Source organism: Corythoichthys intestinalis, chromosome 13 (genome assembly GCF_030265065.1).
Source record: "Corythoichthys intestinalis isolate RoL2023-P3 chromosome 13, ASM3026506v1, whole genome shotgun sequence".
Taxonomy (NCBI): Eukaryota; Metazoa; Chordata; class Actinopteri; order Syngnathiformes; family Syngnathidae; genus Corythoichthys; species Corythoichthys intestinalis.
The window spans coordinates 13,595,329-13,623,322 of NC_080407.1; the positions used below are offsets into that span (position 1 = coordinate 13,595,329).

The 27,994-nt window shown below is 40.9% G+C and overlaps 3 protein-coding genes across 10 annotated transcripts in view; all 3 read left to right on the forward strand.

Moving 5' to 3' along the window:
* pacsin2 (protein kinase C and casein kinase substrate in neurons 2) overlaps positions 1-5,774 on the forward strand; it is a 27,892-nt gene extending 22,118 nt beyond the window's left edge. For 6 of the 8 annotated variants that reach the window (XM_057855264.1, XM_057855270.1, XM_057855269.1 and 3 more), the window contains one exon: positions 4,638-5,774. In XM_057855264.1, coding sequence (XP_057711247.1) covers positions 4,638-4,750 — 113 coding nt within the window. In that variant the 3' untranslated portion in view covers positions 4,751-5,774. The remainder of the gene's footprint in view (positions 1-4,637) is intronic. The other 2 variants (XM_057855266.1, XM_057855265.1) reach the window with 2 other exon arrangements.
* Positions 5,775-7,900: 2,126 nt separating this feature from the next.
* On the forward strand, positions 7,901-23,787 carry arfgap3 (ADP-ribosylation factor GTPase activating protein 3). The gene is made up of 16 exons (XM_057855521.1): positions 7,901-8,075; positions 11,518-11,636; positions 11,784-11,856; positions 13,827-13,958; positions 16,433-16,507; positions 16,588-16,663; positions 16,740-16,799; positions 16,891-16,937; positions 17,011-17,165; positions 17,238-17,369; positions 17,446-17,577; positions 18,733-18,795; positions 18,861-18,987; positions 19,074-19,161; positions 19,242-19,366; positions 23,132-23,787. The coding sequence occupies exons 1-16, from the start codon at positions 8,007-8,009 to the stop codon at positions 23,147-23,149; spliced, it is 1,491 nt and encodes a 496-aa protein (XP_057711504.1). The 5' UTR covers positions 7,901-8,006; the 3' UTR covers positions 23,150-23,787.
* Positions 23,788-23,991: 204 nt separating this feature from the next.
* LOC130928776 (inhibitor of nuclear factor kappa-B kinase-interacting protein-like) lies at positions 23,992-27,938 on the forward strand. The gene is made up of 3 exons (XM_057855522.1): positions 23,992-24,483; positions 24,556-24,673; positions 26,645-27,938. Exons 1-3 carry the CDS (start codon positions 24,299-24,301, stop codon positions 27,488-27,490), a joined length of 1,149 nt encoding a protein of 382 aa, XP_057711505.1. The 5' UTR covers positions 23,992-24,298; the 3' UTR covers positions 27,491-27,938.
* Positions 27,939-27,994: the final 56 nt, after the last annotated feature.

The window sequence follows — 27,994 nt, forward strand, 5'->3', positions numbered from 1 at the left end:
GAAAAGTGGGGCGTGCAATATTATTCGGCCCCTTTACTTTCAGTGCAGCAAACTCACTCCAGAAGTTCAGTGAGGATCTCTGAATGATCTAATGTTGTCCTAAATGACCGATGATGATAAATAGAATCCACCTGTGTGTAATCAAGTCTCCGTATAAAGGCACCTGCTCTGTGATAGTCTCAGGGTTCTGTTTAAAGTGCAGAGAGCATTATGAAAACCAAGGAACACACCAGGCAGGTCCGCGATACTGTTGTGGAGAAGTTTAAAGCCGGATTTGGATACAAAAAGATTTCCTAAGCTTTAAACATCTCAAGGAGCACTGTGCAAGCCATCATATTGAAATGGAAAGAGCATCAGACCACTGCAAATCTACCAAGACCCGGCCATCCTTCCAAACTTTCTTCTCAAACAAGGAGAAAACTGATCAGAGATGCAGCCAAGAGGCCCATGATCACTCTGGATGAACTGCAGAGATCTACAGCTGAGGTGGGAGAGTCTGTCCATAGGACAACAATCAGTCGTACGCTGCACAAATCTGGCCTTTATGGAAGAGTGGCAAGAAGAAAGCCATTTCTCAAAGATATCCATAAAAAGTCTCGTTTAAAGTTTGCCACAAGCCACCTGGGAGACACACCAAACATGTGGAAGAAGGTGCTCTGGTCAGATGAAACCAAAACTGAACTTTTTGGCCACAATGCAAAACGATATTTTTGGCGTAAAAGCAACACACCTCATCACCCTGAACACACCATCCTCACTGTCAAACGTGGTGGTAGCATCATTGTTTGGGCCTGCTTTTCTTCAGCAGGGACAGGGAAGATGGTTAAAATTGACGGGAAGATGGATGCAGCCAAATACAGGAACATTCTGGAAGAAAACCTGTTGGTATCTGCACAAGACCTGAGATTGGGACGGAGATTTATCTTCCAACAGGACAATGATCCAAAACATAAATCCAAATCTACAATGGCATGGTTAAAAAATAAACGTATCCAGGTGTTAGAATGGCCAAGTCAAAGTCCAGACCTGAATCCAATCGAGAATCTGTGGAAAGAGCTGAAGACTGCTGTTCACAAACACTCTCCATCCAACCTCACTGATTTCGAGCTGTTTTGCAAGGAAGAATGGGCAAGAATGTCAGTCTCTCGATGTGCAAAACTGATAGAAACATACCCCAAGCGACTTGCAGCTGTAATTGGAGCAAAAGGTGGCGCTACAAAGTATTAACGCAAGGGGGCCGAATAATATTGCACGCCCCACTTTTCAGTTTTTTATTTGTTAAAAAAGTTTAAATTATCCACTAAATTTTGTTCCACTTCACGATTGTGTCCCACTTGTTGTTGATTCTTGACAAAAAATTAAAATTGTATATCTTTATGTTTGAAGCCTGAAATGTGGCGAAAGGTTGCAAGGTTCAAGGGGGCCGAATACTTTTGCAAGGCACTGTAAGTATTTAGTCAACCACTAATTGTGCAAGTTCTCCTACTTGAAAAGATTAGAGAGGCCTGTAATTGTCAACATGGGTAAACCTCAACCATGAGAGACAGAATGTGGAAAAATAAAACAGAAAATCACATTGTTTGATTTTTAAAGAATTTATTTGCAAATCATGGTGGAAAATAAGTATTTGGTCTAGGGCTGCATCTATCGAATATTTTAGTAGTCGATTAATCGATGCACTGGTTAGTTCGAATAATCGAGTAATTGGATAAGGAACCTAAAAAATCAAAATACTTGATGAGCCTCAAACGTTTTTTTTTTATTTATTTTTTTAAATGAGGATCTATGTACAACAGAAGAACAATTGGCTAACTTGCATAGAAAAAGTCCGCTAGCTTAAATGCTATAAAATGCTAAAGTTTTTTTTACAATGCTCTAAACAAATGGTTCAGGCACATATTTCCACAAAAAACTGCTAATTAAACCTATTAACTAAATTATGAATCTAATTTAAAAAAAAAATAGCTCAAACAAAACTTAGCTTATGTTGGTCTTAACGGGGAGCAGTTGGATTCAGCCATGTGAAAAGAGGCAGACCAGAGGGCCGTGTCTCCACCCTAATTAGTAAAACTAAATGCAAACACTATCAAAATAAACCATAACAATGCCAATTTAATTAAGCGAATACTCGAAGCAACAAAATTTAATTCGAATATTTTTTCCTAATCGAATACTTGAGTTAATTGATTAAGCGTTGCAGCACTAATTTGGTCAATACCAAAAGTTCATCTCAATACTTTGTTATGTACCCTTTGTTGGCAATAATGGAGGCCAAATGTTTTCTGTAACTCTTCACAAGCTTTTCATACACTGTTGCTGGTATTTTGGCCCATTCCTCCATGCAGATCTCTAGAGCAATGATGTTTTGGGGCTGTCGTTGGGCAACACGGACTTTCAACGCCCTCCACAGATTTTCTGTGGGGTTGAGATCTGGAGACTGGCTAGGCCACTCCAGGACCTTGAAATGCTTCTTACGAAGCCACTCCATTGTTGCCCTGGCTGTGTGTTTGGGATCATTGTCATGCTGAAAAACCCAGCCACGTCTCATCTTCAATGCCCTTGCTGATGGAGGGAGATTTTTACTCAAAATCTCTCGATACATGGCCCCATTCATTCTTTCCTTTGCACAGATCAGTCGTCCAAGTCCCTTTGCAGAAAAACAGCCCCAAAGCATGATGTTTCCATCCTCATGCTTCACAGTGGGTATGGTGTTCTTCGGATGCAATTCAGTATTATTTCTCCTCCAAACACGAGAACCTGTGTTTCTCCCAAAAAGTTCTATTTTGGTTTCCTCTGACCATCACAAATTCTCCCAGTCCTCTTCTGGATCATCCAAATGCTCTCTAGCGAACCGCAGATGGGCCTGGACGTGTACTTTCTTTGGCAGCGGGACATGTCTGGCAGTGCAGGATTTGAGTCCCTGGCGGCGCAATGTGTTACTGATAGTAGCCTTTGTTACTGTGGTCCCAGCTCTCTGTAGGTCATTCATTAGGTCCCCCCGTGTGGTTCTGGGATTTTTGCTCACTGTTCTTGTTATCATTTTGACGCCACGGGGTGAGATCTTGCATGGAGCCCCAGATCGAGGGAGATTATCAGTGGTCTTGTATGTCTTCCATTTTCTAATAATTGCTCCCACAGTTGATTTCTTTACACTAAGCCTTTTACCTATTGCAGATTCAGTCTTCCCAGCCTGGTGCAAATCTACAATTTTGTCTCTGGTGTCCTTCGACAGCTCTTTGGTCTTGGCCATAGTGGAGTTTGGAATGTGACTGACTGAGGTTGTGGACAGGTGTCTTTTATACCAATAATGAGTTAAAACAGGTGCCATTAAAACAGGTAACGAGTGGAGCCTCATTAAACCTCGTTAGAAGAAGTTAAGCCTCTTTGACAGCCAGAAATCTTGCTTGTTTGTACAGTAGGTGACCAAATACTTATTTTCCACTATAATTTGGAAATAATTTTTTAAAAAATCAAACATTGTGATTTTTCTGTTTTTTTTTTTTTCCACATTCTGTATCTCATGGTTGAGGTTTACCCATGTTGACAATTACAGGCCTCTCTAATATTTTCAAGTAGGAGAACTTGCACAATTGGTGGTTGACTAAATACTTACTTGCCCCACTGTACTCACACAACCCAGACAGATTCATGTCGACAACATGTCGCCTCCTCCGCCCCCTTCGGATAGGAGGAGATATTAGAAGTTTCTTTTTCGGCCAGCAGCAACCACTGTAAGTCATGTAAAAAGTAGGGCTGTCAAACGATTGAAATTTTTTATCGAGTTAATTACAGCTTAAAAATTAATTAATTGTAATTCATCGCAATTCAAACCATCTATAAAATATGCCATATTTTTCTGTAAATTATTGTTGGAATGGAAAGATAAGACACAAGATGGATATAAACATTCAACATACGGTACATAAGTACTGTATTTGTTTATTATAACAATAAATCAACAAGATGGCATTAACATTATTAACAATCTGTTAAAACGATCCATGGATAGAAAGGCTTTTAGTTCTTAAAAGATAAATGTTAGTACAAGTTATAGAAATGTTATATTAAAACCCCTCTTAATGATTTCGTTTTAATAAAATTTGTAAAATTTTCAATCAAAAAATAAATTAGTAGCCCGCCATAGTTGATGTCAATCATTACACAATGCTCATGGGTGCTGAAGCCCATAAAATCAGTCGCATCCAATCGCCAGCAGAGGGTGACAAAACTCCGTTAAACACAAGTAACAAGGTGACATTGCACTGTGCTGTCATTTTAATCTGTTTGAGCGGGGCATGTGCGTTAATTGCGTCAAATATTTTAACGTGATTAATTAAATTAATTGCCACCCGTGAACGCAATACTTTTGACAGCCCTAGTAAAAAGGCGTCAATGTTGTGGAGGTGGGGGAAACCCCACTAATTTTGCTACTGAAAGTTCGACCTGCATCAGAGTTAGCATAACATTAAACCTGCTAGCCGTCAAAACTACTGCGGTCAGGTCAGCCTCCACAAGGAACAACGAATGTGCAATACGGTAATATTGTCCCTACCAATGTTGAGACCAAACCTCCGCCCTTGAAAGAAACATTTGTAAAATATTTCTTCCAAACTTGATGTGCTCTCTGCTCTCTCAAGGCGACGAGTTGACCAAAATCGGCGAAGAGGATGACCAGGGCTGGTGCAAAGGTCGACTCAAGGACGGGCAAGTCGGCCTCTACCCTGCCAATTATGTTGAGGACATCCAGTAATAAGCACAAGTGAGTATAATGAAAGCAGTTGCTATCGTGTGGAGTGGTCTAAAAGGAAAATGACCCCCATAAGGAACTCTTTGGACTTTCGCAGGATGGATGATCACTCAAGTTTGGCATTAAAAGACAATTTTTGGCGCTGTTTCAAGACACACATCAATTTGAATACAGTAAACACTGGGCCTGATGTGATGAACTGTTACTTGGACTTTAATATCAAAGGGAGATACGGGAGAGGTGCTCACATGACTAGAGTTACGGTCCAGTGTGGTGGGGAGGGGTCCCATATGGCACTGCACTTGAATGTAAGTTCACTGATTGTATCGTTTTGCTCATTAACTGTCCACAAACTATATGCTGTTGTTGTTCATTCAACCACTGATGAAATTATACGTAATACTCCCAATTCTTGATTTTTTTCCCCCCTTCATTTTCATTTCAACACTGAATATTTAACCAGAAGGCTTGAAGCGCCACCTCAGTTACAAGTGTGGGAGTTGTTGTTTTGAACGCAATACATTATACGGTATTGTATGGATGTAAATGACACCAATTAAGCTTTGGAATGGTAGAAAGTGGATAATTGTTAATTTATATGTTCTCCTTCCAATGGTCTGACTGAGAATTAGTTTGTAAGAAAAAAAAAACAATATTTTATGTTATTTTCCTACTTTCCAGCATTATTATTTTTCCCATTCTGGGGCCAAATTGATCTAGTTAGCATATATTATGTAAATAATTACTGAAATGGCGCATTATTCCAACATCTTTTATTGATTTTGTGTATCAGTTATAATGATAGCCTTGTTTTTCTCGTTACATTCTTCATTTGCATTGAGTATCCATGAGCTGACTACTCAATATATATATATGAAAATAAAAAGCCAATGCAGATACCTGCAAATGCAGCAAAAGATGTATTCCAAGAATTTTGCCTAATTTTCAGGGCACACACATTGTCATTTGCACACTTAATGTTTGTAAATGTTGTCCCACACAACATAATAAATGAATTTATTAGTCATGTGTTGGCTTGTTTGTATTTGTGTACTATACACTGCTGGCCAAAAGTATTGGCACCCCTGTAATTCTGTCAGATAATGCTCAATTTCTCAGAGAAAATGATTGCAATTACAAATAATTTGGCAGTACTGTAATTTGTTCATTTATTTTGCTTATGATGATGATGATTCTGCAAAATTTGTTGGTAGTCTTCAGACTTCATAATGCCATGCACACGGTCAAGCAGTCCAGTGCCAGAGGTAGCAAATCAACCCCAAAACATCAGGGAACCTCTGCCATGTTAGACTGTGGAGACCTTGTTCTTTTCTTAGAAGGCCTCGTTTTTTTCACTGTAAATTATATGTTGATGCCTTTTCCCAAAAAGCTCTACTATTGTCTCATCTGACCAGAGGACATTCTTCCAAAACGTTTTGGGCTTTCTCAGGTAAGTTTTGGCAAACTCCAGCCTGGCTTTTAACGTCTGTGGGTCAGACGTGGGGTCTTCCTGGGTATCCTACCAAAGAGTCCATTTTCACTCAGACGCCGACAGATCGTACGGGCTGACACTGTCGTACCCTCAGACTGCAGGACAGGTTGAACTTGTTTGGATGTTAGTCAAGGTTCTTTATCCACCATCCGCACAATCTTTAGTTGAAATCTCGCGTCAATTTTTCTTTTCCATTGTTATGTCCCACGGACGGCTCGCTAAGGGCGTATCATAAAAAGAGCCAGATGAGTTCACAAATGGCACAATTTATTTACAACAGTCAAACTCGCAATGAACAAGAAATACAAAATACTGAGAAGCGCGGCTTCAGGGTAAGCCCAGGCCAAAACAACCAACAAAAGTAATCTGTACTTAAACCCCAACTGGTAACTAAACCCTGATCGTAAAATGGAATAATCAAAAAGACAGCCACTACCCTGGCTTCCTACACTAAACAAAACAGGAGAAAACAGGTTGAACAAAAATGGCAGCTTAACACTACTGCTTCGGTGCACTTATTTACAGCGGTGAACAAAAATGATCCAACAATGGCAAAACACAAAAGACCTCACCGAAAAAGCGGGAATGCAACCAACTAGCAATCATAGCAAAAGCGAATGTATGGCGAGCAAACAGCTGGCGAGGAGGACCGCGGCACGAATGCTGTCAATGCGACCTCCCAGAGTGTTGACAGCGGATGTTTTTTGAAGTTGTTGCCTTTCCTTGAGTGGCCAATCAGCGGCGGCGACGTCGTCTGCACGTTCGGCGTCAATCGGCATACGTCACATTGGGACGGGAGGCAGCCAGCTGGTGGAGGCGATGATCATCTGACTGGAGGCTTCTCAAAATAAAACAACAGTTAAACGGCCAGGGCCGTCAAATCCATCCACATCTCGGGAGGTTAGCCACAGTGCCATGGACTTTACACTTAATGTTGACACTGCGCACGGTAGACACAGGAACATTCATGTCTTTGGAGATGGACTTGTAGCCTTGAGATTGCCCATACTTCCTTACAATTTTGCTTCTCAAGTCCTCAGACAGTTCTTTGAACATGGAGAAAAGAAAGAAGAACAATGTGGTGCACACAAGGACACAGCACAGAGGTTAATTCAACTTTAATCCATTTTAACTGGCTACAATCGTGATTTAGGTATTGCCACCACCTGTTATGCGCCACCGCTAAGTAACAAGTGCTGTTAATTACACAAATTAGAGAAGCATCACATGATTTTTCAAAGGGTGCCAATACTTTTGTCGGCCCATTTTGGGAGTTTTGTGTAAAATGATAATGATTTTATTTTTTTGTACGTTCTCTTCTGTGTTTTTTCATTGCAAGCAAAATAAATGAAGATATTACGACCAAAGCATTTGTAATTGCAATCATTTTCTGGGAGAAATTGAGCACTAGTACTTTGGGCCAGCAGTGTTTTTGCTTTGCTCTAGCAGAAAGAAATGTTCTCACCTCTATGACAGCAAATAATTAACTTAAATCACTTTAAAAAATAAATATAATCAAGTAAATATGTTTTTAACTCGTAATAAAATGGATTTTTTCATACTTTTCGTCCTTGAATCAAAACTTCCTTACAAACTACATTACCCACAAAGCACTAAAACAACAACACAGCCACGTGCCCGTTTCGGCCAATCACAAACGATTGGGAATCAGGATGTTTTTAATGTACGTGTCACGTCCGATTCTTCATAAACGCGCTTCTTTTTATTTTGCTGTCCTCTTGTGAGCGCACACGCGTGTAAACAATCATGACGGACCCCAGCAAACAAGACATTTGTGCCATATTCAAGCGACTTCGCTCTATTCCCACAAATAAGGTGAGATATTTTCCTCCTCAAGTCGTAACGAGGAAGTCAAGTCAACATATGACACGTCGCACTTGATGAAGCATCAACGCTAGCTAAAAAGTTAGCAATTGGATACCAAATACATGTGTTTTTATTCGATATTCTGTATTTAGAGGGCATTTTCGCTTGTGAAAGTAATAAATGGACAACTAAAAAGCGAAGTGGTTGACTAACTAGGTGGCTACAAGTCCTCAAGTACTAAGTCTTCTTTTTTTTTAACTTGTTCTAAAGCTGCTACTCATCTTAAATACAGTAAATCAACATAATTAGTGCATCGACATTTACCAAATGGTCAGTTTCATTCGTGCTTGTGGGCTAGTGTGGCGAACAGCTGTTACATCATAGCTAGGGCATATGTTTGGTCTCAACACTGGTAGGGACAATATTACCATAACGCAATGATCCAAATAAGGGACGGCTATCTTGACGTCATTGTTCCTTTTGGAGGCTGGCCTGACCGCAGTAGTTTGCAGGTTTAATGTTATGCTAACTCTAATGCAGGTCGGACTTTCAGTAGCAAAATTAGTGGTGTTTCCCCCAACTACCACAACTTTGACGTCTTTTTACATGACTTTAGGGGTGCACGATATCCATTTTTTGAAACCGATATCGATAACTTCCTGCTCCGTAAGGCCCATACGGATATGATAACCGACAATAGACATATCATATTTAAATGTACATTCAACTGAGTTTTTGAACACCTGCAGGTCAAAAATACTAATGGTGGATTCAGCATAGATTTGCCTTTGACCTAACCAGAATTTTAATGATGACATAAACATTACTATTATGAACTAGGGCTGCAGTTATTGATTATTTTAGTAGTCGATTAATCGATGAACTAGTCAGTTCGAATAATTGAGTAATCGGATAAGAAACATAGAAAATACAAATACCTGAGCCTCAAACGGTATAAAAAAATAAATGAGGACATATGTACAACAAAAGAACAATTGGCCAACTTACATAGCAAAAGACCACTAGTTTAAATGCTATAAAATGCCAACGTTTTTTACAATGCTCTTAACAAATAGTTCAAATACACATTCCCATAAAAAATGGCTAAATATACCTTTAAACTAAATTACGAATGCATTAAAAGAAACATTAGCTCAAACAAGAACTTCGCTTATGTTGGTCTTAACAGGGAGCAGCTGGATTTAGCCATGTGAAATGAGGCAGGCTAGAGGGCAGTGTATCCACCCAAATTGATAAAACTAAATGCAAACACTTTCAAAACAAACCATTACAACGCCACTTTGACTCAACGAATACTCGAAGCAGCAAGATTTAATTCAAATATTTTTTTTTCTAATCGAATACTCGAGTTAATCGATTAATCGTTGCAGCACTATTATGAACAAAACAAAGACAAGACTTTGCATACTGAAAAAACAGGAGTGGAAACAAACGCACACATCCCAATCCACTGACACCGTGCCAAAAAATATATGTTATCGGGCCTATTAATAATGTTATTGGATTTATTGGGATGACGTCATAATTCGCCTATAATTGGACCGATAATTCTCGGACTGATAATTATCGTGCATCTGTACATGACTTACAGTGGCTGCTACTGGCCGAAAAAAAAAAAAAAAAATTTTTGCAACCCCCAAAAAAGTATGGAATCACCAGTCTCGGACAAGCACTCATTCAGATATTTTATTATGTAGAAAAAAATCTGATAAAAAGCTTGAAAAAAATAATTAATTAGTTCAGAAGTGCAAATCCTAGGCGTTCAGAAACACTAAAAGAAATGAATAAAAAACATTGCGGTGGTCAGTAAATGAACTTTCATAGAGCAAGTGCAGAGAAATAAATTTAGACTCACTCCATTCTGAAGAAAAAAATATGGAATCACTCCATTTTGAGTAGAAAATACAGACACATCCAGTCAATTTCCTTTCCTTAATTGGTCCCCTGCCTCAGATTAGATCTGCTCGTTAGTCAGTCGTTAAAACAGTGCAGTTATCAAACCTTGGAGGGCTGCTGGATCAGGTGGATTCAGAAGAATCATGGCTCCAACAAGAGAGATGTCTCTTGACACCAAGGAGAGCATTATCAAACTTCTTGAAGAAGGTAACGCTACACGTGGGTTACATGTGGGCTGTTCACAGTCAGCTGTATCAAAAATCTGGACAAAGTGTTAAAGTTAAGCGTACTGGTAGACCGAGGAAGACATCCAAACGTCATGACAAACAACTAAAGGCCATATGTCTTGAAATCAGAAGATGTTCAACAAGACAAATGAAGAAGAAATGGGAGGAAGCTGGAGTCAAGGTATGTGACAGAACTGTGCCAAATCGCCTAAAGAAAATGGGATTTTCATCCAGGAAAGCTAAAAGGAAACCATCATTGACACTTGAACAGAAAAGAACAAGACTGCAATGGGCTAAGGAAAGGCAATCATGGACTGTGAATGACTGGATGAAGGTTATTTTCAGCGATGAGTCAAGAATCTGCATTGGACAAGGTGATCAAGCTGGAACTTTTGTTTGGTGCCGTTCCAGTGAGATTTACAAAGAAGAAAACATCAAAATTCCCTCAGTCCTTGATGATATGGGGCTGCATGTCAGGCAAAGTCACTGGGGAGATGGCTGTGGTTAAATCTTCAATAAATGCACAAGTCTACATTGAAATTATATACACTTTTTTTTATCCCCTCAATTAAAAATATATTTGTCATTTTCCAAAATGACAATGCATCATGCCACAGAGCTAAAACTGTTAAAGCATTCCTTGGAAAAAGACTCATCCATTCAGTGTCATGGCCTGCAAATAGCCCAGATCTCAACCCTATTTAAAACCTCTGGTGGAAATAGAAAAAAATGGTCCACGGCAAGGCTCTGACCTGCAAGGATGAGATACCAACTGCAATCAAAGAGAGTTGGCACCAAATTGATGAAGAATACTCATCAGGTCCATGCCTGAGAGTCTGCAAGCTGTCACAGAAGCCAGAGTTGGTGCAACTAAATACTAAACATGTGTTTTGATTGGTATTTCTTTGTTTGTTTCTCATGATTCCATAATTTTCCTCAGAATGGAGTGATTCTATATTTATTTCCCTGCATAGCTCTATAAAAGTAACAATTACTGACCACCACAATGCTTTGTATTCATTTCTTTTAGTGTTTTTAAATGCTAAAGAGTTGCACTTTTGAACTCATTCATTATGTTTTCAAGCTTTTTATCTGAGTTTGTTCTACATGATAAAATGTCTGAGTGAGTGCTCGTCCGAGACTGGTGATTCTATACTTTTTGCGAGGGGTTGTGTCGTGCAAATAAGGTTGCTTGAAAGTTGGTGGTGACAATTTAATCATCCTGAAAAGTTATGTCCCTACCATCCCTATGCAATTTACACCCTTGCATCTTAGCATCATCATATAATGGTTTTTGTTTCTCACAGGTTTGTTTTGATTGCTCAGCTAAAAATCCCAGTTGGGCCAGCATCACCTATGGCGTGTTTCTATGTATAGACTGTTCTGGGACACACAGGTCTCTCGGGGTGCACTTGTCCTTCATCCGGTAAGTCGATGGAACTCGTGGACCGAAATGAGTTACACTTAATATAAAGTTTGTATTCATTTTTACTCATCTGTATAGTTTTTTAAATAAAAATTACACACCTTCATTGTGATCCCATTTTTTTTTTTTTTTTTTTGCATGTCAAAGGTCTACAGAGCTGGATTTTAACTGGTCTTGGTACCAGCTGAGGTGCATGCAAGTGGGAGGCAACGCAAGCGCGGTGAGCCCACGCAAACACTCGCGCCAACAAATCCAAGGGCGTAGGTTTGGTCTCAATAACCTGCAAGTACACTTTTTGCTTTTGCCGGGACATTAATAACACCAAACAGCAGGGCCGTGCAGAGACCGATGGAGGACCAGGTGCTCATAGATTACTATAGAAGACTATCTAAGAGAAAATTACATAATATTTTTAAAAAATCTCCACAATAAACCTAGTGAAAAGAATTTTCATGACAGTATTTGCTTAACCCTTTAACACCGAACGTGTCGGCAGCGACGCGTTTACGCATGTCGTCTTTGAAGCGTCGTCACGCTGTAATTACGTCACCCACGTGCCACTGGTTGGTCTCATTTGAAAGTGCGGAAGTTGATGTCCACACCAGTTTTTATTTGAAGTCAATCGACCTAGAAAAACGGGAGATAATGTCATTTGAGTTTTATAGTTTTAGTGCACTCATAAATATGCATTAAAACGCTGCATGGACCATGTATCTATCTCCATATTTCCATCATTTCTTCTCCTTTTTAAAAACCGAAAGCAGCAACAACAACAGACAACAGCCGTTGTGATGTCAACAAGGACGAAGCGAATGTGGACATTTTTAATAAATTTCCGTGCGAGGCGCCAACTCAGGAAAAGGAGGGCATGCGAAGCAAGCAACGGCCGGTGTTGTACCGGTTGGATTGGGCGAGCGAATTTGAAACGCGCAGAATGAATCTAAAACTAAATTTTGCGCAAACCAATGCATTATTTCATAAAGTCAAGGAAGAAGATGAGCCGTATTTGTCGTTGTTTTCCTGGGATGAGTCGGCGTCTCGGCGAGTAGAAGTGACAGCAGCGCGCAAAGCCGCAAACGGTGAAAGAGTAGGCTGTGTGACGTTGTATGTGACGCAGCTCCGTGATCTGTTCATGCAGAAGCTTTATTGAGTGCGCAAAAAAAAAAAAAAAATATTGGGTCGTATGCCAGAAAAATTTGAATTGAACTGAACTACTTGTCAATATTTTTGAAAATACGTTTTTTTCAATGTTATATATATTTTTTCTTCACTATAATCTTTTTAATTTTTATAAAGATGAGTGTTCGAGAAGCTTGATTGCATGTACGTATATACTTTAGATAAAGTGATGGGTATAATACCTAACTTCACAAAGAGATATCCTCTAAACCCTTTTTGTGTTAGATGATATATATATATTTTTTTCTCACTATTTTGCACTGTATATAACCTGTTTTGACCATAGTATGTGTAAAGGCCAAAACCGCCTATGACCATACTTGCTGTTTGTGTTGAATTGTCAAACATAAAACTATTCAATCCTATTTTTTTATATTGAATGTTTATCCTAACAAGTTGAATAAATGTAATCAAGCTTCAAAACGGTTGGTCGAGCATGTTTGGTTGTCAATGGGACATCAACATTACAAATTTTGAAAAAATATTTTGGGATTTTTTTTGTCTTTTTGGGTCCAAAATGTGGATTATAATTGGTCAGTGAAGAAAACAACAGTTTGGACATGAAGTTCAAGGTGTCCTTAAAAAAGGGACCCAACTTGGCCATTGTGAACATTTTTTTCTTTGAAATATAAAGGCAACATCAAATGCATGCAAATTCGGCCAAAATAGGCTTAGGTGTTAAAGGGTTAAACACGGTTTAATCGGGTAACACAGTTTGTTTTCAACCACCACATGTCCTCAGACTCCTCACCACACACACAGAGGATCGGGGGGGTGGGAGGTTACGTGCCGGCTTAGCGGCACACACACACGGCTTTTTAAAAATCTTGCAATCGCAATTGCAATCTTTGAACATAAATTATTTTAACATACACAATAAATACACCATTGTTAATAATCTCAATTTCAGCAACCTAAAAAGTTGGTTGTGTTATGTCCCGACCGTCCCTATGCAAACCTACACCCTTGGTGGAATCCCACAGTGGCGTACTGATGTCGCATCCTGTCTAGGTGTCGTTCTTTAACCGGCATGGTGGTGTGGACGGAGCCGCCAACGTCAGATACAACAGCCGTACCGCTCAGCTGTACAGAGACAAAATTAAGACACAAGCCACGCAAGCCACCAAAAGCCACGGCACAGAGGTAACGATTAGTATGCAAATCATTCAAGCTGTTGCCGTATTCAGGGCTGTCAATAGACTTGCAGGGGCCCGGTGACAAGTGACCATTATAGGGGCCCCCCACCTACCCCACCCCTGGCACCGGCTTGTCACGACAACATACACTTAACGCTTTGCAAGCAATGACAATGTAAATTTTCAAATTATATAATTTGAGATGGACAGTTAAATTTAACAGACCGTAATGTGATGTGATACAATATAAACAAAAAATGTCCATGTATTATCCAATGTAGGCTACAATACAATACAACTGAGAGTGCTATGCCTGCCTGCTAAGCAACAAAACAGTACAACTAAACATCCATTCACATTAACGTTTGCTATAATACACAGTGGGCTGTAAACCCAAGATAAATCCAGCCGCCGGACCCGAGTCTGTTCAGCCTCACGCACCTGCTCCCCACTGACTAACATACATCCCTGATCTCCCATCACCTTCTCTCTCCTCGGCTCAACGCGAGCAGCATGTCTTGTCATACCGCAGCTCAATAGGCGACAAGCGGCCGGTGATAGACTCGAATCGGGCTTTGGTCACGGTGATCGCGAATGTAAACGTGTTAGTGGCTGTTGTTCACTTGCCGACATCACCGTCCACAGCCAACTCTATCCCTAATTCTCTGGCTTCTTGTCCCCCTTTTAAAAACGTCATAATTTTTTCTCGTTCACCTCTATGATGATCATCAATTTTTCTTTTCTTTTCTGCGCACCCGTTTTATGACGACTCGCCATGTTTAGAGTTTATAACAATGACAGATTTTAATTTCCCGCTTCAGGGCACGTACGTAGTGTAGCCTTGAGTGCGCCAGAGAGGGGTCAAACCATTCTCTGCTAAGACAGAAGGAGGGGGGGGGTGGCGTTGTGCAAAAAACAAATTTTTTGCACAAGTTCTCCTACTTGAAAATATTAGAGAGGCCTGTAATTGTCAACATGTGTAAATCTCAACCATGTGAGACAGAATGTGGAAAAAAACCCCAGAAAATAACATAGTTTGATTTTTAAAGAATTTATTTGCAAATCATGGTGGAAAATTAGTATTTGGTCAATACCAAAAGTTCATCTCAATACTTTGTTATGTACCCTTTGTTGGCAATAACAGAGGCCAAACATTTTCTGTAACTCTTCACAAGCATTTCACACACTGTTGCTGGTATTTTGGCCCATACCTCCATGCAGATCTCCTCTAGAGCAGTGATGTTTTGGGGCTGTCGTTGGGCAACACGGACTTTCAACTCCCTCCACAGATTTTCTATGGGGTTGAGATCTGGAGACTGGTTAGGCCACTCCAGGACCTTGAAATGCTTCTTACGAAGCCACTCCTTTGTTGCCCTGGCTGTGTGTTTGGGATCATTGTCATACTGAAAGACCCAGCCAAGCCTCATCTTCAATGCCCTTGCTGGTGGAAGGAGATTTTTACTCAAAATCTCTCGATACTCTGTCCCATTCATTCTTTCCTTTACGCCGGTTGGTCGTCCTGGTCCCTTTGCAGAAAAACAACCCCAAAGCATGATGTTTCCACCCCCATGCTTCACAGTGGGTATGGTGTTCTTCGGATGCAATTCAGTAATCTTTTGCCTCCAAACATGAAAACCTGTGTTTCTACCAAAAAGTTCTATTTTGTTTTCATCTGACCATAACACATTCTAGCAGTCTTCTTCTGGATCATCCAAATGCTCTCTAGCGAACCGCAGACGGGCCTTGACGTGTACTTTCTTCAGCAGGGGGACACGTCTGGCAGTGCAGGATTTGAGTCCGTGGCGGCGCATTGTGTTATTGATAGTAGTCTTTGTTACTGTGGTCCCAGCTCTCTGTAGGTCATTCACTAGGTCCCCCCGTGTGGTTCTGGGATTTTTGCTCACCGTTCTTGTTATCATTTTGACACCACGGGGTGAGATCTTGTATGGAGCCCCAGATCGAGGGAGATTATCAGTGGTCTTGTATGTCTTCCATTTTCTAATAATTGCTCCCACAGTTGATTTCTTTACACCAAGCGTTTTACCTACTGCAGATTCAGTCTTCCCAGCCCGGTGCAGGTCTACAATTTCGTCTCTGGTGTCCTTCGACAGCTCTTTGGTCTTTGCCATCGTGGAGTTTGGAGTGTGACTGACTGAATTGTGGACAAGTGTCTTTTATACCGATAATGAGTTAAAACGGGTGCCATTAATATTTTAATACAGGTAAAGAGTGGAGCCTCGTTAGACCTCGTTAGTAGACCTCTATGACAGCCAAAAATCTTGCTTGTTTGTAGGTGACCAAACATAATATTTAATCAGACAATGATTTAAATACAAAAGAAATATGTGAATGTAAAGTATAATGAATTAATGGTCATTCCGGGGGCCCCTATGGTCCTGAGGCCCCAACATACCCCCCCCCCCCCTCCCCTGACGGGCTTGGCAGAATTCATGTTTTTATCACCAAATTTCTCCTTTACAGCTGTGGTTGGACAGTCAGGGTTCATGCACTTCACCCGAGGAGAAGCATGTGGATTTCTTCAGTTTCCACTCACAGGTAAAGCTAAAAGCCGTTATTGGACTGCTTAGAGTCTAGACCGGACTCTGCATGTCTTTCTGTGTTTGTTTGACCATCAGGATATTCCAGAAAATATGGCCAAAATGAGCCTCAGCTCTATGGCATCAGAGACGCAGCAGAAAGAAGAAGAAAACGGTAGTAGAGCTGCTGTCTTATGTATGGATATGTGTCATATGTTCACGTGATTTTTTATGGGGGTTTTTTTTGACAGGCAACTCTGAGGACGGTCCAAGCGTGGACATGCTAAGTGCTTCCCCCAAGGCCAATCCAGGTTTGTGCCTTCACTTTAAACGCACTGTCTCACCAGGCTGTGCCTCACATGCATATTTACACGTAAACTCCGTTTTTACACAAACTTCCAGAACCTCTGTCTCTTCTCAAGAAGAAGCCGGGCCCCGCCAAAAAAACTGTATGTTTATGAGGTGCACGTGTCTTGCGATCAAACTCCCTGAATTTTGTAATCATACGTGTCATACTGTCAGATGGCCGCCAAGAAAGGTGGTTTGGGCGCTCAGAAAGTGAGCAGTCAGAGCTTCAACGAGCTGGAAAAGAAAGCGCAAGCTGCAGACAAGCTCCGGCAGAAGGAACAGAATGTAAGCGGCGACAAGAAGAACAACGTTCAACCTGCCGAGTCAATGTGAGGACGCGCTTCCATTGTGTGCCTAAAACGATGCTTGGTCATTGTTTACATCGGACGCTGTTCTCTCAGTGCGCCATCGATGCGTCTGGCCTACAAAGACCTGGATGAACAGAGGAAAAAGGACGAGCAGAAGCTGAAGAATCTGGATGGGAAAAAGCGTGAGCAAGCGGAGCGACTCGGAATGGGGCTCGGCGTGAGAAGGTAGCCCAGAGCACAGCATGTTTATGAAATTCACCTATTGAGTACTCACTGCTATGTTGTTTCTGTCGCCCTCTAGTGGAGTGTCTCATTCAGTCACATCAGACATGCACATTATCGAGCAAGAGCGGCCCATGGCGTCCAGAACGAGCATGCCTTCACATTTCCTTGAGGATGACGACGACGAAGACGACGGAAGCTTCACCAAAGGGTCAGATATAGGGCTGCGGCTGTCGATTTTAGTTGTCGAATAATCTATCAACTAGTTAGTTCAAATAATCGAGTAATCAAAAAAAACTAGACCGGGGCTGTCCAAACTTTTTGCAAAGGGGGCCAGATTTGGTGTCGTAAAAATTTGGGGGGCCGACCTTGGCTGACGTCCTTTACGTAGAACAATATATTTAAGCAAATTTTAGCAAGCCATTCTGTGCGTCACATTTGCTTTATTATTATTTTTATTTTTTTTTATTGATAATTTCAACAATCTCACAACTAGCCTTTGTGGCGTTCTCTTTCGACTCTCGGGCTCTTGCGAAATACTACTGTGAAATAAACTAGCTTCAAGTTGCTTCAATTTCTCACAATGTGTCTTCCCTGTAATCTTGTCGTACATGTCAGCGTGTCTTGTTTGGTAATATCGCCTCACGTTGAACTCTTTAAAAACAGCGACTGTCTTGTTGCGAATGAGGCAGACACATTTGTTGCATATTTTAGTGCAGAAATAGTCTAATTTCCACCTATCCTTGAAGCGTCGGCCGTCACAGTCAACTTTCATTTTTTTGTTGTTGATTGTTGTCATTTTAGAAAATTGGGAGTAAAGGGTCACATGGGGTAATATTGCTTAGAGTGCTGCTGCCCTTTAGTGGGTAAATGAGGAGCAGCATTTAGTGTGTAAGTTACTTCATATGCTGGTAGCAGTACTGCTGACCAATTTATTAAGTCTGTGTGCGGGCCATACGTTATTGATTTTAGGACAGAGGCTGGGGGCCGGATGAAATTTGACCACGGGCCGCATTTGGCCCCCGGGCCGGAGTTTGGACATGTCTGAACTAGACTGACGAAGCAGCAGGAGCAGGGAGTAAACACGTCGCCCCCGTCAAAGGCAGGAAGAAGAAAAGCTAACAAAACAAAAAAAGCAAAGCAAAGAAAAAAAAACAAACGGCTACAACGTCACTAATTAAACGAATACTCGTAGCAGCAAAATTTCATTTCGAAGTCTTTTTTTAAACGAATTACTCCAGTTAATCGATTAATCGTTGCAATACTAGTCAGATACGAGGTCTTCTAGTTTGATATTTGAATTCCTGACTCATAGGTTCATTTCTCGTGACAGCCAAAATGACTCTTTAGACTCTTTCTCCTCCAGATGGAAGAAGAAACCCGAACCGGACTTCTTCTTGACGTCCGCCATCACATCCCTAGACGAAAGGTGAACAGATTCAAGCGTGATTTCGGTCCGTTGTGACAACAAAAGACTTCATCGTTTGCCTTCAGGCCCGCCACCCGCAGAAAAACGGAACCTGGACCGCCCTTAGACACGGGAGAAGCTCGCAGGAAGTTCGGCGAGGACGTCAAAGCCATTTCTTCCGACATGTACTTTGGAAAACAAGAAGGCGCAGAGGTACGGATGTTGTACGCCAGATTACTCGGATGAGCTGAAATGGCTTCGCCATTGCTGTTTAAAATGAAGAAGTTTGTCGTTTGCAGTATGACGCAAAAACGCGCCTGGACAGATTCGCCGGGAGTTCGGCCATTTCTTCTGCTGACCTGTTCGACGATCAAAAGAAGCAGCCTTGTAAGTTGTAAGCCACTTAACAATTATTTGTATTTAGGTGGGCTGGAATCAGGATACCCGTGTCTTTTATCCAAATGTAGCTAGCTCGTACCGCCTGACCAACGTGCTGCCCAGGGCTCCCGACATGACACAGCTGAAAATGGGGGTGCGCAACGTCGCCGGGAAGCTGTCTGTCATGGCTAGTGGCGTCGTCAATACCATCCAGGTTTCCTAACCAAAATTGATAAATACACTGCTGGCCAAAAGTATTGGTACCCAAGCATTTCTGTCAGAGAATGCTCAATTTTTCCATTTTCAGATGTCTCCACAGGTGTTATATGGGATTCAGGTCTGGACTCATTACTGGCCACTTTAGAAGTCTCCAGTGCTTTCTCTCGAATCATTTTCTAGTGCTTTTTGAAGTTTGTTTTGGGTCATTGTCCTGCTGGAAGACCCATGACCTCTTAGGGAGACCCAGCTTTCTCACACAAAATTTGTTGGTAGTCTTCAGACTTCATGTCATGCACACAGTCAAGCAGTCCAGTGTCAGAGTCAGCAAAGCAACCCCAAAACATCAGGGAATCTCCGCCATGTTTAACTGTGGGGACCGTGTTCTTTTCTTTCAAGGCTTCGTTTTTTTCCCTGTAAACTCTTATGTTGATGGTTTTTCCCAAAAATCTCTACTTTTCTCATCTGACCAGAGAACATTCTTCCAAAATGTTTTTGGCTTTCTCCGGTAAGTTTTGGCAAACTCCAGCCTGGCTTTTTTATGTCTCGGGGTCAGAAGTACGGTCATCCTGGGTATACTACCCAGTGTTGTCAGTAACGCGTTAGTTAGTAACGCGTTAATCTGATTACTTTCTTTCAGTAATGAGTAATCTAACGCGTTCATTTTTCTACACCAGTAATCTGATTAAAGTTAGTTTCCTTTGTGTCTCTGCGTTACTATTTTTTCATTGCCTCATAAAGTATGTAGAATGAAGAATATTGTTGTCGTGTACGAAGGGCAATTTGAATAGAAAATGCTAAAACAAAAGGTTCACGGTACGTGTTTCCATGACAACCTCTTAGCTATTTCCTGTTTTGGTCTCGCGTCACGTGTTGTGAGAAAGGCGTGGGCCAGGCGGGTGGACATTCGAGCCGAGTGTTGAGACGTTGCGAGGGAATGTTGATCTGTGGATATCCATGAATGAAGGTGAGAATTTTTCCCTCATTCAAAAGGTTGGACCCCCTACATGCGCGGCCGTTTCGTAGCTTTGCCGTAGCAACGACGGGCAATCATCGCTCCAAGTTGGCAAGCTTTGTTTACATCAAATGCGTCTTGCACATTTATGCCGTGTGGTGATGTGTTCGTTTAGCATCTGTGGAATTTGTTGTAAGTCCGATTGAGTGTAAAGTGCTTAGTTGCCGCCTTGTTTTGTGGCCAAATTGACCGCGTGTGTGTTGTGAGGACTACTTCCGGGTGGTTAATGTGCACGGCTGCACGCGCATCCGCGCCCACTACCACCTTTGTGTTTATTGCACTGTACAATCCACTTGTATGTTGTTGATTATTGTGCCGTCAGTTTGCATTGTTTTACATTGGCACTGATATGCTGTTAACCATAACCCGAAATTCAGAAGTTTTGACATTAGGCTTGATCTTAGCAGGGTTTAGTTGGTCGGTGGAGTTGATTTCAACAAATTCCAAGCAGTTTGTCAGATATTTGTTAGTTTCAGGGCTCCGGAGTGACTAAGCTAGCGCGAAATTCTGATAGTCCCCTTTAAATTCAATCATCGGAAAGTCAATTACATGTGATGACATTTTTCTGTTGTCATTCTTATGTTGAGGCGGCAAAGGGAGAAAAAATGGGTAAAAAGTAACTGATAGATTACTTTTTAGATAACTTAGTTACTTTGATAATTAAGTAATCAGTAAAGTAGCTAGATTACTTTTTTGAGGCGTAATCGGTAATCAGTAATTAAATTACTTTTTCAAGTAATCTGTGACAACACTGATCCTGCCATAGAGTCCCTTTTCCAAGCATGAAAATCTCTCACCTTTCGGCGAAATTTGCCGTTCTGAAGTCAAAAAGGGTGACCTACATGAATTGTGTAGATCCGAAGAGAAAAATTTTAAAGGGGGCGGGGGTTCGGGAGATTTTTTTAATGTCGGATTCTTGGACGCAAGCGGGGAAAGCGGCACAAAGCCAAAAAAGCACACCAGAGTGGCCAAAACACTGACTTATTTCAACAAAACAAAGGAGGGTACGCTGTTGTGTCCTGTCTCTTCAATGCCAAGCTTGGCTGCACGTCAGCCGTGAATGAACACATAAAGCACCGTCACCCAGTTGTAATTTTGGAAGACGACAGGAGACAATAACAAGCTGGCAGATTGTAAGTCCATTGAACTAACTAATGACACTTTTTATTGAAGTTGCTAAGCCTGTCACAATATGCAATGAGTCAACGGTAAATAAAAATGAAGGTGGTAATTTTCACGGTTGCGTTTGATCGTTGCGTGCATACATCTGTGCGTGCGTGTACACGTGTGTGTCAATGGCATATAAAACTCCAGTTCCTTTGACAGATATTTAAAGGTCATCAACATGCCTTAGAATTAAAGTTCAGACGTACAAAATAAGGATACACATCTATATTACACACTGTAAACGTTAGCATTGCTACATTTTGCCTGCTATAAAAAACAATTGGCAGTCTTCTCCAAAACGCAATCTTGCGGTTAAAAAGTGACACTTCAAACATGAAAAATCGCTGGTTAACAGCATTTGCAAAAGAAAAAAATGAAAAAAATTTTTGGGATTATTGATACCACATCCAATGACAAAAGAGTGTAAAGCTTTAGCGAACGTACTTCCGGTGAACATTTCAGAATAAAAGCATGTCATGTTCGTCATACAAATAATGATTTCTGGAGTTAATCCCACATACTTCAGAATTCAGATTCTACACTAAGAAAAGCTTTAAAATGTCACCCTTTATGAAAAATCTGATTGGCAATGATTATAATGCCATTATATGTAGTCGTATACGATAATATTAATGCTAGATATTTTTTTAAGAATTGTTTTAAATGATGTTGGAAAGGCAAAGTCAATGTTCTGATTCTGTTTACATTCCATTCTTTTGCACTAGTTAATGCTATCAGAATATGACATCCTTTATTTGTGATTTATTGTTGTTATTTATGTGTTTATTTCAGTTGAATAAAAGAATTTAAGAGGTCCAAAAATTTTGGTGAATTGATAAGCGTCATCAAAAATGTCAAAGCTAAGATAGTATAAAAAGGAAAAAATAATTATTAGACTTGTCGACTAAATCGTAAAACTATTCGGCTGACTAATCGGGAGAAAATAGTCGTTTGGGACCGCCCTAGTTCTTCAGTTTACCGGAACATATTTCCTCCACACACTTCTCACCTTTTTAACCCCTGACCCATTTTCATGCCTGCTTTTCATTGAGACGCCAACGAACAAGATACTGTTGCCCCCTTGGACCGCAGGACAGCTTGAACTTGTTTGGATGTCAGTCAAAGTTCTTTATCCACCATCTGCACAATCTTTCGTTGAAATCTCTTGTCAATTTTTTTTCCCGTCCACATTTAGGGACGTATGTGTATATGGGCACGGTAAACACAGGAACATTCAGGTCTTTGTAGATGGACTTGTAGCCTTGAGATTGCCCGTGCTTCCTCACAATTTTGCTTCTCAAGTCCTCAGACAGTTCTTTGGACTTCATTCTTTTCTCCATGCGCAATGTGGTACACACAAGGACACAGGATAGCGGTTGAGTCAACTTTAATCCATTTTAACTGGCTGCAAGTGTGGTTTCGTTATTGCCACCATCTGTTAAGTGTAAGTAAGAGGTGCTGTTAATTACACAAATTAGAGAAGCATCACATGATTTTTCAAAGGGTGCCAATACCTTTTGGCCAGCAGTGTACTTCCTATTCCTGATTGTGTTATTTAAAGTTGTTCTTGGTATTTTTTAGGACCACTACAGCTCATGAAGAATGAATCACCACAATGATTGAAGAGAAGTATATTCACAAGTCTGGGAAATTTGAGTTAACTTATAGTCTATATAATGAAGGTTTAAAAAACAAAAAGTGTCCTTTCTAAGCCCACAGTGCTCTTGAAAAAGCATTTTGCAAAATTTGCTGTTTATTTTGTTCACTTTACTAGCCTCTTTTGTCACTTTAAAGGCCTTATTGCAATTCTTTAATTTGGGCATGCAAACAATGCCACTATTGTTGAGGTTTAGGTGTGATTCATCCTATTTTACTGACTCACGAGAGGTCAATGTACTGTACAATCTAGTTAGCAGTGTTAATGCTCGGAGTCATATCTACCAAATTTTGTTTAAGTCATTCCAAAGATATTGATTATTTTGCATACGGTGGAGTTACACTTAAGTTGCTTTTTTTTGCATTTGGCCAAAATTGGCAGCTTTTGCTTGAATGTACTTTGAAGCTGTGTTTAAAATGAAGTTGATGAGTTGTGTATAACAATATTAGAATGGGAATAGCTGATATGTGACCTGCTGTTTACTAAATATGTATGGAAAAAAGAACATTAGATTTTGTACAAGCTAGTGGTATCGCATTTATGACGTTACAAAGCTTTGGGGGAAACATTTAAAATAAAATAAAAAAACGCTTGCATATTAGTTTTAAATGTCTGTATTTTGTGTTTATTGTTATTTTGAAGTCAATAGCGCTTTTATTCGTTTATGTCAACATGGCAAATGTTGGCAACCGCTTACGTGGCTTCGTGGGACGTTCAAGTTTTGCAACGAGCGTGGGAAATTAAACAGTTTGCAGTCATTTGACCGTAAAACTAGCATTTTCATCAGAATGAACTCCGATTTAATTCAATTGTCTAAATCCTAAAATTTTGATCTATGGTTGAACAAAACTGGAATGTGTTCATTCACTTTTGCTTGAGTGTTAAAAACAACTGGTTGGACTTGAAAGCAGCTTCGAAGCATAACCGGGGTGAAAGGAAATGGAGTAAGCAACTTGGAAGGAGCGAGTTTCAATCCACTTCAACTACTTTATTTGTATAATATGAGCTTGCCGTCGTGTCATTTGGAGGAAAATTGGTGAGTCGTTTTGTCCCCAGCTGATTTAGATTTTGGGTGTACGCGTTGCTTCAAAATGCCCGCAGAAGTGAAGCAGAGAAAGAAAAAGCAAAATGATGAAAATCTTCCCGATTGTGTTAACAAACAAGAAGACACACAAGCGAAACGTGAAAATGTCAGCACATCTCCTAAAACGTCGAGTTTGGACCTCAAATGTATCATGTGCGTCCTGTCAATTTCGATGTGTGTGGCACTCGGCTGGTAAGTTCAAACCATACGTGCATTTTTGCAAATTAGTTTATTTTCTGTCTAATATTTTAATTTGGGTTGCAGGATAGTGCTGCAGCAGAATGCCAGGTTCTCCCAAATGGAGGAAAAATTTGCACGCTTGTATGGAAAGACGTCAAGTTTGTCTGTTATGGAGGAGAAAGTCGAGAAGGTGACCAAAAAAGTAAGTTTAGGTCTTCTAAACTAAAAGTCATAGACTTCATAATATATTGACATGACACGGGGCGCAGGGCCGATTTGTAGGGGGCCTATTTCCAAAAACTTCAAATATTTTCAAAACCAAAGCTGCTACCGACCTAAAACCAAATGCAATCACAACTTATTATTGAATAGAATAACCCATTATTGTCATTATACAGTTGTATAGTTAGTTATATACTTGTAGTGAATGAGGCTAGCGGCCGCCTGACGTAAACAGCTTTTCTGGTGAAAATTATTTTGAATAAATGTTTAAATCCCCAAATCCTTCATAGATATATAAAATAGTCTCGATTCTTGGTTAAAAGCAAAAATAAAACGTGCAGTTAGCGTTTATTTTATGTAAATATGTCGAAGTACAATGCTACGTTATTAGTGAGTGAGGCTAGAGGCCGCCTGATGTAAACAGAGCTTTTCTGGTGAAAATTATTGTGACTAAATGCTTAAATCCCTGAATTCTTCATAGATATGGACGTAAAACAGTCTCAATTCTTGGTTAAAAGCAAAGAAAGCATGCAGTTGGCGTTTATTTTACATAAATATGTCGAAGTACAATGCTACTCTGTTAGCGAATGAGGCTAGCGGCCTCCTGACGTAATTAGAGCTTTTCTGGTGAAAATTCTTGTGAATAAATGCTTAAATCCCCGAATTCTTCATAGATATGGATGTAAAACAGTCTCGATTCTTGGTTAAAAGCAAAAATAAAACATGCAGTTAGCGTTTATTTTACATAAATATGGGGAAGTACAATGCTACTCTGTTAGCGAATGAGGCTAGCGGCCGCCTGACGTAAACAAAGCCTTTCTGATTAAAATTATTGTGAATAAATGCTTAAATCCTTGAATTCTTCTTAGATATGGATGCAAAACAGTCTCAATTCTTGGTTAAAAGCAAAACAAAACAAAAAAAGTGCAGTTAGCGTTTTACGTCAATATGTCAAAGTACAATGCTACTCTGTTAGTGACTGAGGCCGCCTGACTTAAACGCAGCTTTCTGGTGAAAATATTGTGAATAAATGCTTAAATCCTCGAATTCTTCTTAGATATAGACGCAAAACAGTCTCGATTCTTGGTTAAAAGCAAAAAAACAAAACGCAGTTAGCGTTTATGTAAATCTGTCGAGGTACAATGCTACTGTGTTAGTGACTGAGGCTAGAGGCCGTCTGACTTAAACATAGCTTTTCTGGTGAAAATTCTTGTGAATAAATGCTTAAATCCCCGAATTCTTCATAGATATAGATGTAAACCAGTCTTGATTCTTGGTTAAAAGGAAAAAAAAAAAAAAAAAACGTGCATTTAGCGTTTATTTTACGAAAATAAGTCATAGTACAATGCTGCTCTGTTAGCGAATGAGGCTAGCGGCCGCCTGACTTTGACAGCTTTTCAGGCGAAAATTCTTGTGAATAAATGCTTAAATCCCCGAATTCTTCGTAGATATGGACGTAAAACAGTCTCGATTCTTGATTGAAAGCAAAGAACCTGTGCAGTTAGCGTTTATTTTACATAAATATGGCGAGTTTTGAAGTCTATGCTAAAAGTATTGAAATGTGCATCTTGACACTTTGTTGTCACCACCTTTGACCTTGGTAAATAGACATCAATAGATTAAACGTAGGAAGAACGGATTTTTTCAGGCAAAATTTGACTAAAGTGTTGAGCCAGATACATTTGCAGTGCTATAATTTGGTAATATACACTAATTTATTTCAAGGTTTTTTACATTTAGAAAGTCTTCCAAAATAAGTTATGGTAACATTTTCAGGATAACATTTCATTTTTCCATCCTCCAATCAGCAAGACTGCAATGTTTGTCGCGCGACCCTTTATCGTACCACTGCGCCGATTGTGTTTTTGGCGCCCCGACCAAACAATTTAGCCGATTTCCGTCTTGAGCCCACCCTGAGAAACAGCCCCCATGTTTTGTGTTGCGGCTGCAGCTCGCCGCCTCCGAGGATAACCTCCACGCGGCGCTCATCTCCGTCTCCGCGGCGAGCGAACTCCAGCGGGATGTTTCCGAACTGCGCTTCACCGTTGAGTCACTGCAAGCCGAAGACGTATCGGTATCGGGCGACCTAGAAGCGGTCAACGCTCGATTTCTCAACGTGACAGAGACGTGGCAGGAGCGCCTCGCCGCCGCCGTCTCCGAGCTGGAAGCCCTCAAGGCTGAGTCCGGGGAAGCCCGCATCGGGGCCGCGGAGAGGGTGAACGAGGTCGAGCGGAGGACCCGTCAGCTTACGGAGAAATTGGAGGAGTTGGAAGACAGCACCAGGAGGAACGCCCGGGCCATGGAGCGCGCTGAAGAGGATGATACCAAGCGAGCGCAGGCGCAGCTTGACTGGAACACCGGTCAAATCCAGAAAATGGATGAGAACATCAACAGGCTGGTTCGCCAGGAGGCAGAGCTGGACGCCCTGCTACAGGAGCACCTGCCGAGGGCGAAGGAGTGCGAGGAGCAACTTCCCCTAGTGGAGGAGGCCCTGCGTTCCGTCGTGAAGCTGGGAGCTGACTTAAGCGCAACCGAAAGGCGCCTGGAGGACGTGACGCTGCAGGTCTTCTCGGCTGAGGACAACATGCTAAAGACGCTTAACCAGATTGTCTCCATGCGCAAGGAAATGGATGCCCTGAAGGCGCGTGGCAGCATTCTGAAAATGAAGAGCGAGTTGGAGGTGGTGCGTGAGGCCGTGCAGGAACTCACTATGGTGCTCAGAGGTGGGCAGGCAGATGAGGAGGAAGAGGAGCCCGATGAAGAGTGGGAAGATCCTCAAAATGAGGTCATGGAATGATTTCATTGCGACCAGAGGAAAGGAGTGGCCCTGTTGGACTGGACTTGTATCCAGATGTCATACTGTCTTGTAACATGTTTTGTATTTTTTGTGTGTTTTAATTGTCCTCTTAAAAGTGATGTGTATGCTGGACTGGTCGCCATCCCAATTTAATTTTTTAACATATATTTCACCAATAAAAACTAAAAAACTATTTAAATATGGAGTGTTTATCACAATAATTAAGCACAGTGAAAATGTAACAGTTGTGACGGGAGACGCAGTTTTGGGGAGAATTTCAGGGTTACAGTAGAAATTGTGCTACCTTGTGGTAATGTTGGTGAATTACATTAACAGCAAGCGCACACTAAATATTGAGAGAGGGCGAGAACCAGAAGTGGTATTTGCTATGTGGCAAAATTGATTTAACCATGTGGCATTTTTTTCGGGTATGTGGCAAAATGGACTTTGGTTTGTGTCGTTTGGGGGGGAGGGGGGGCAGTTTTGCAGGCCATGCACATTCCA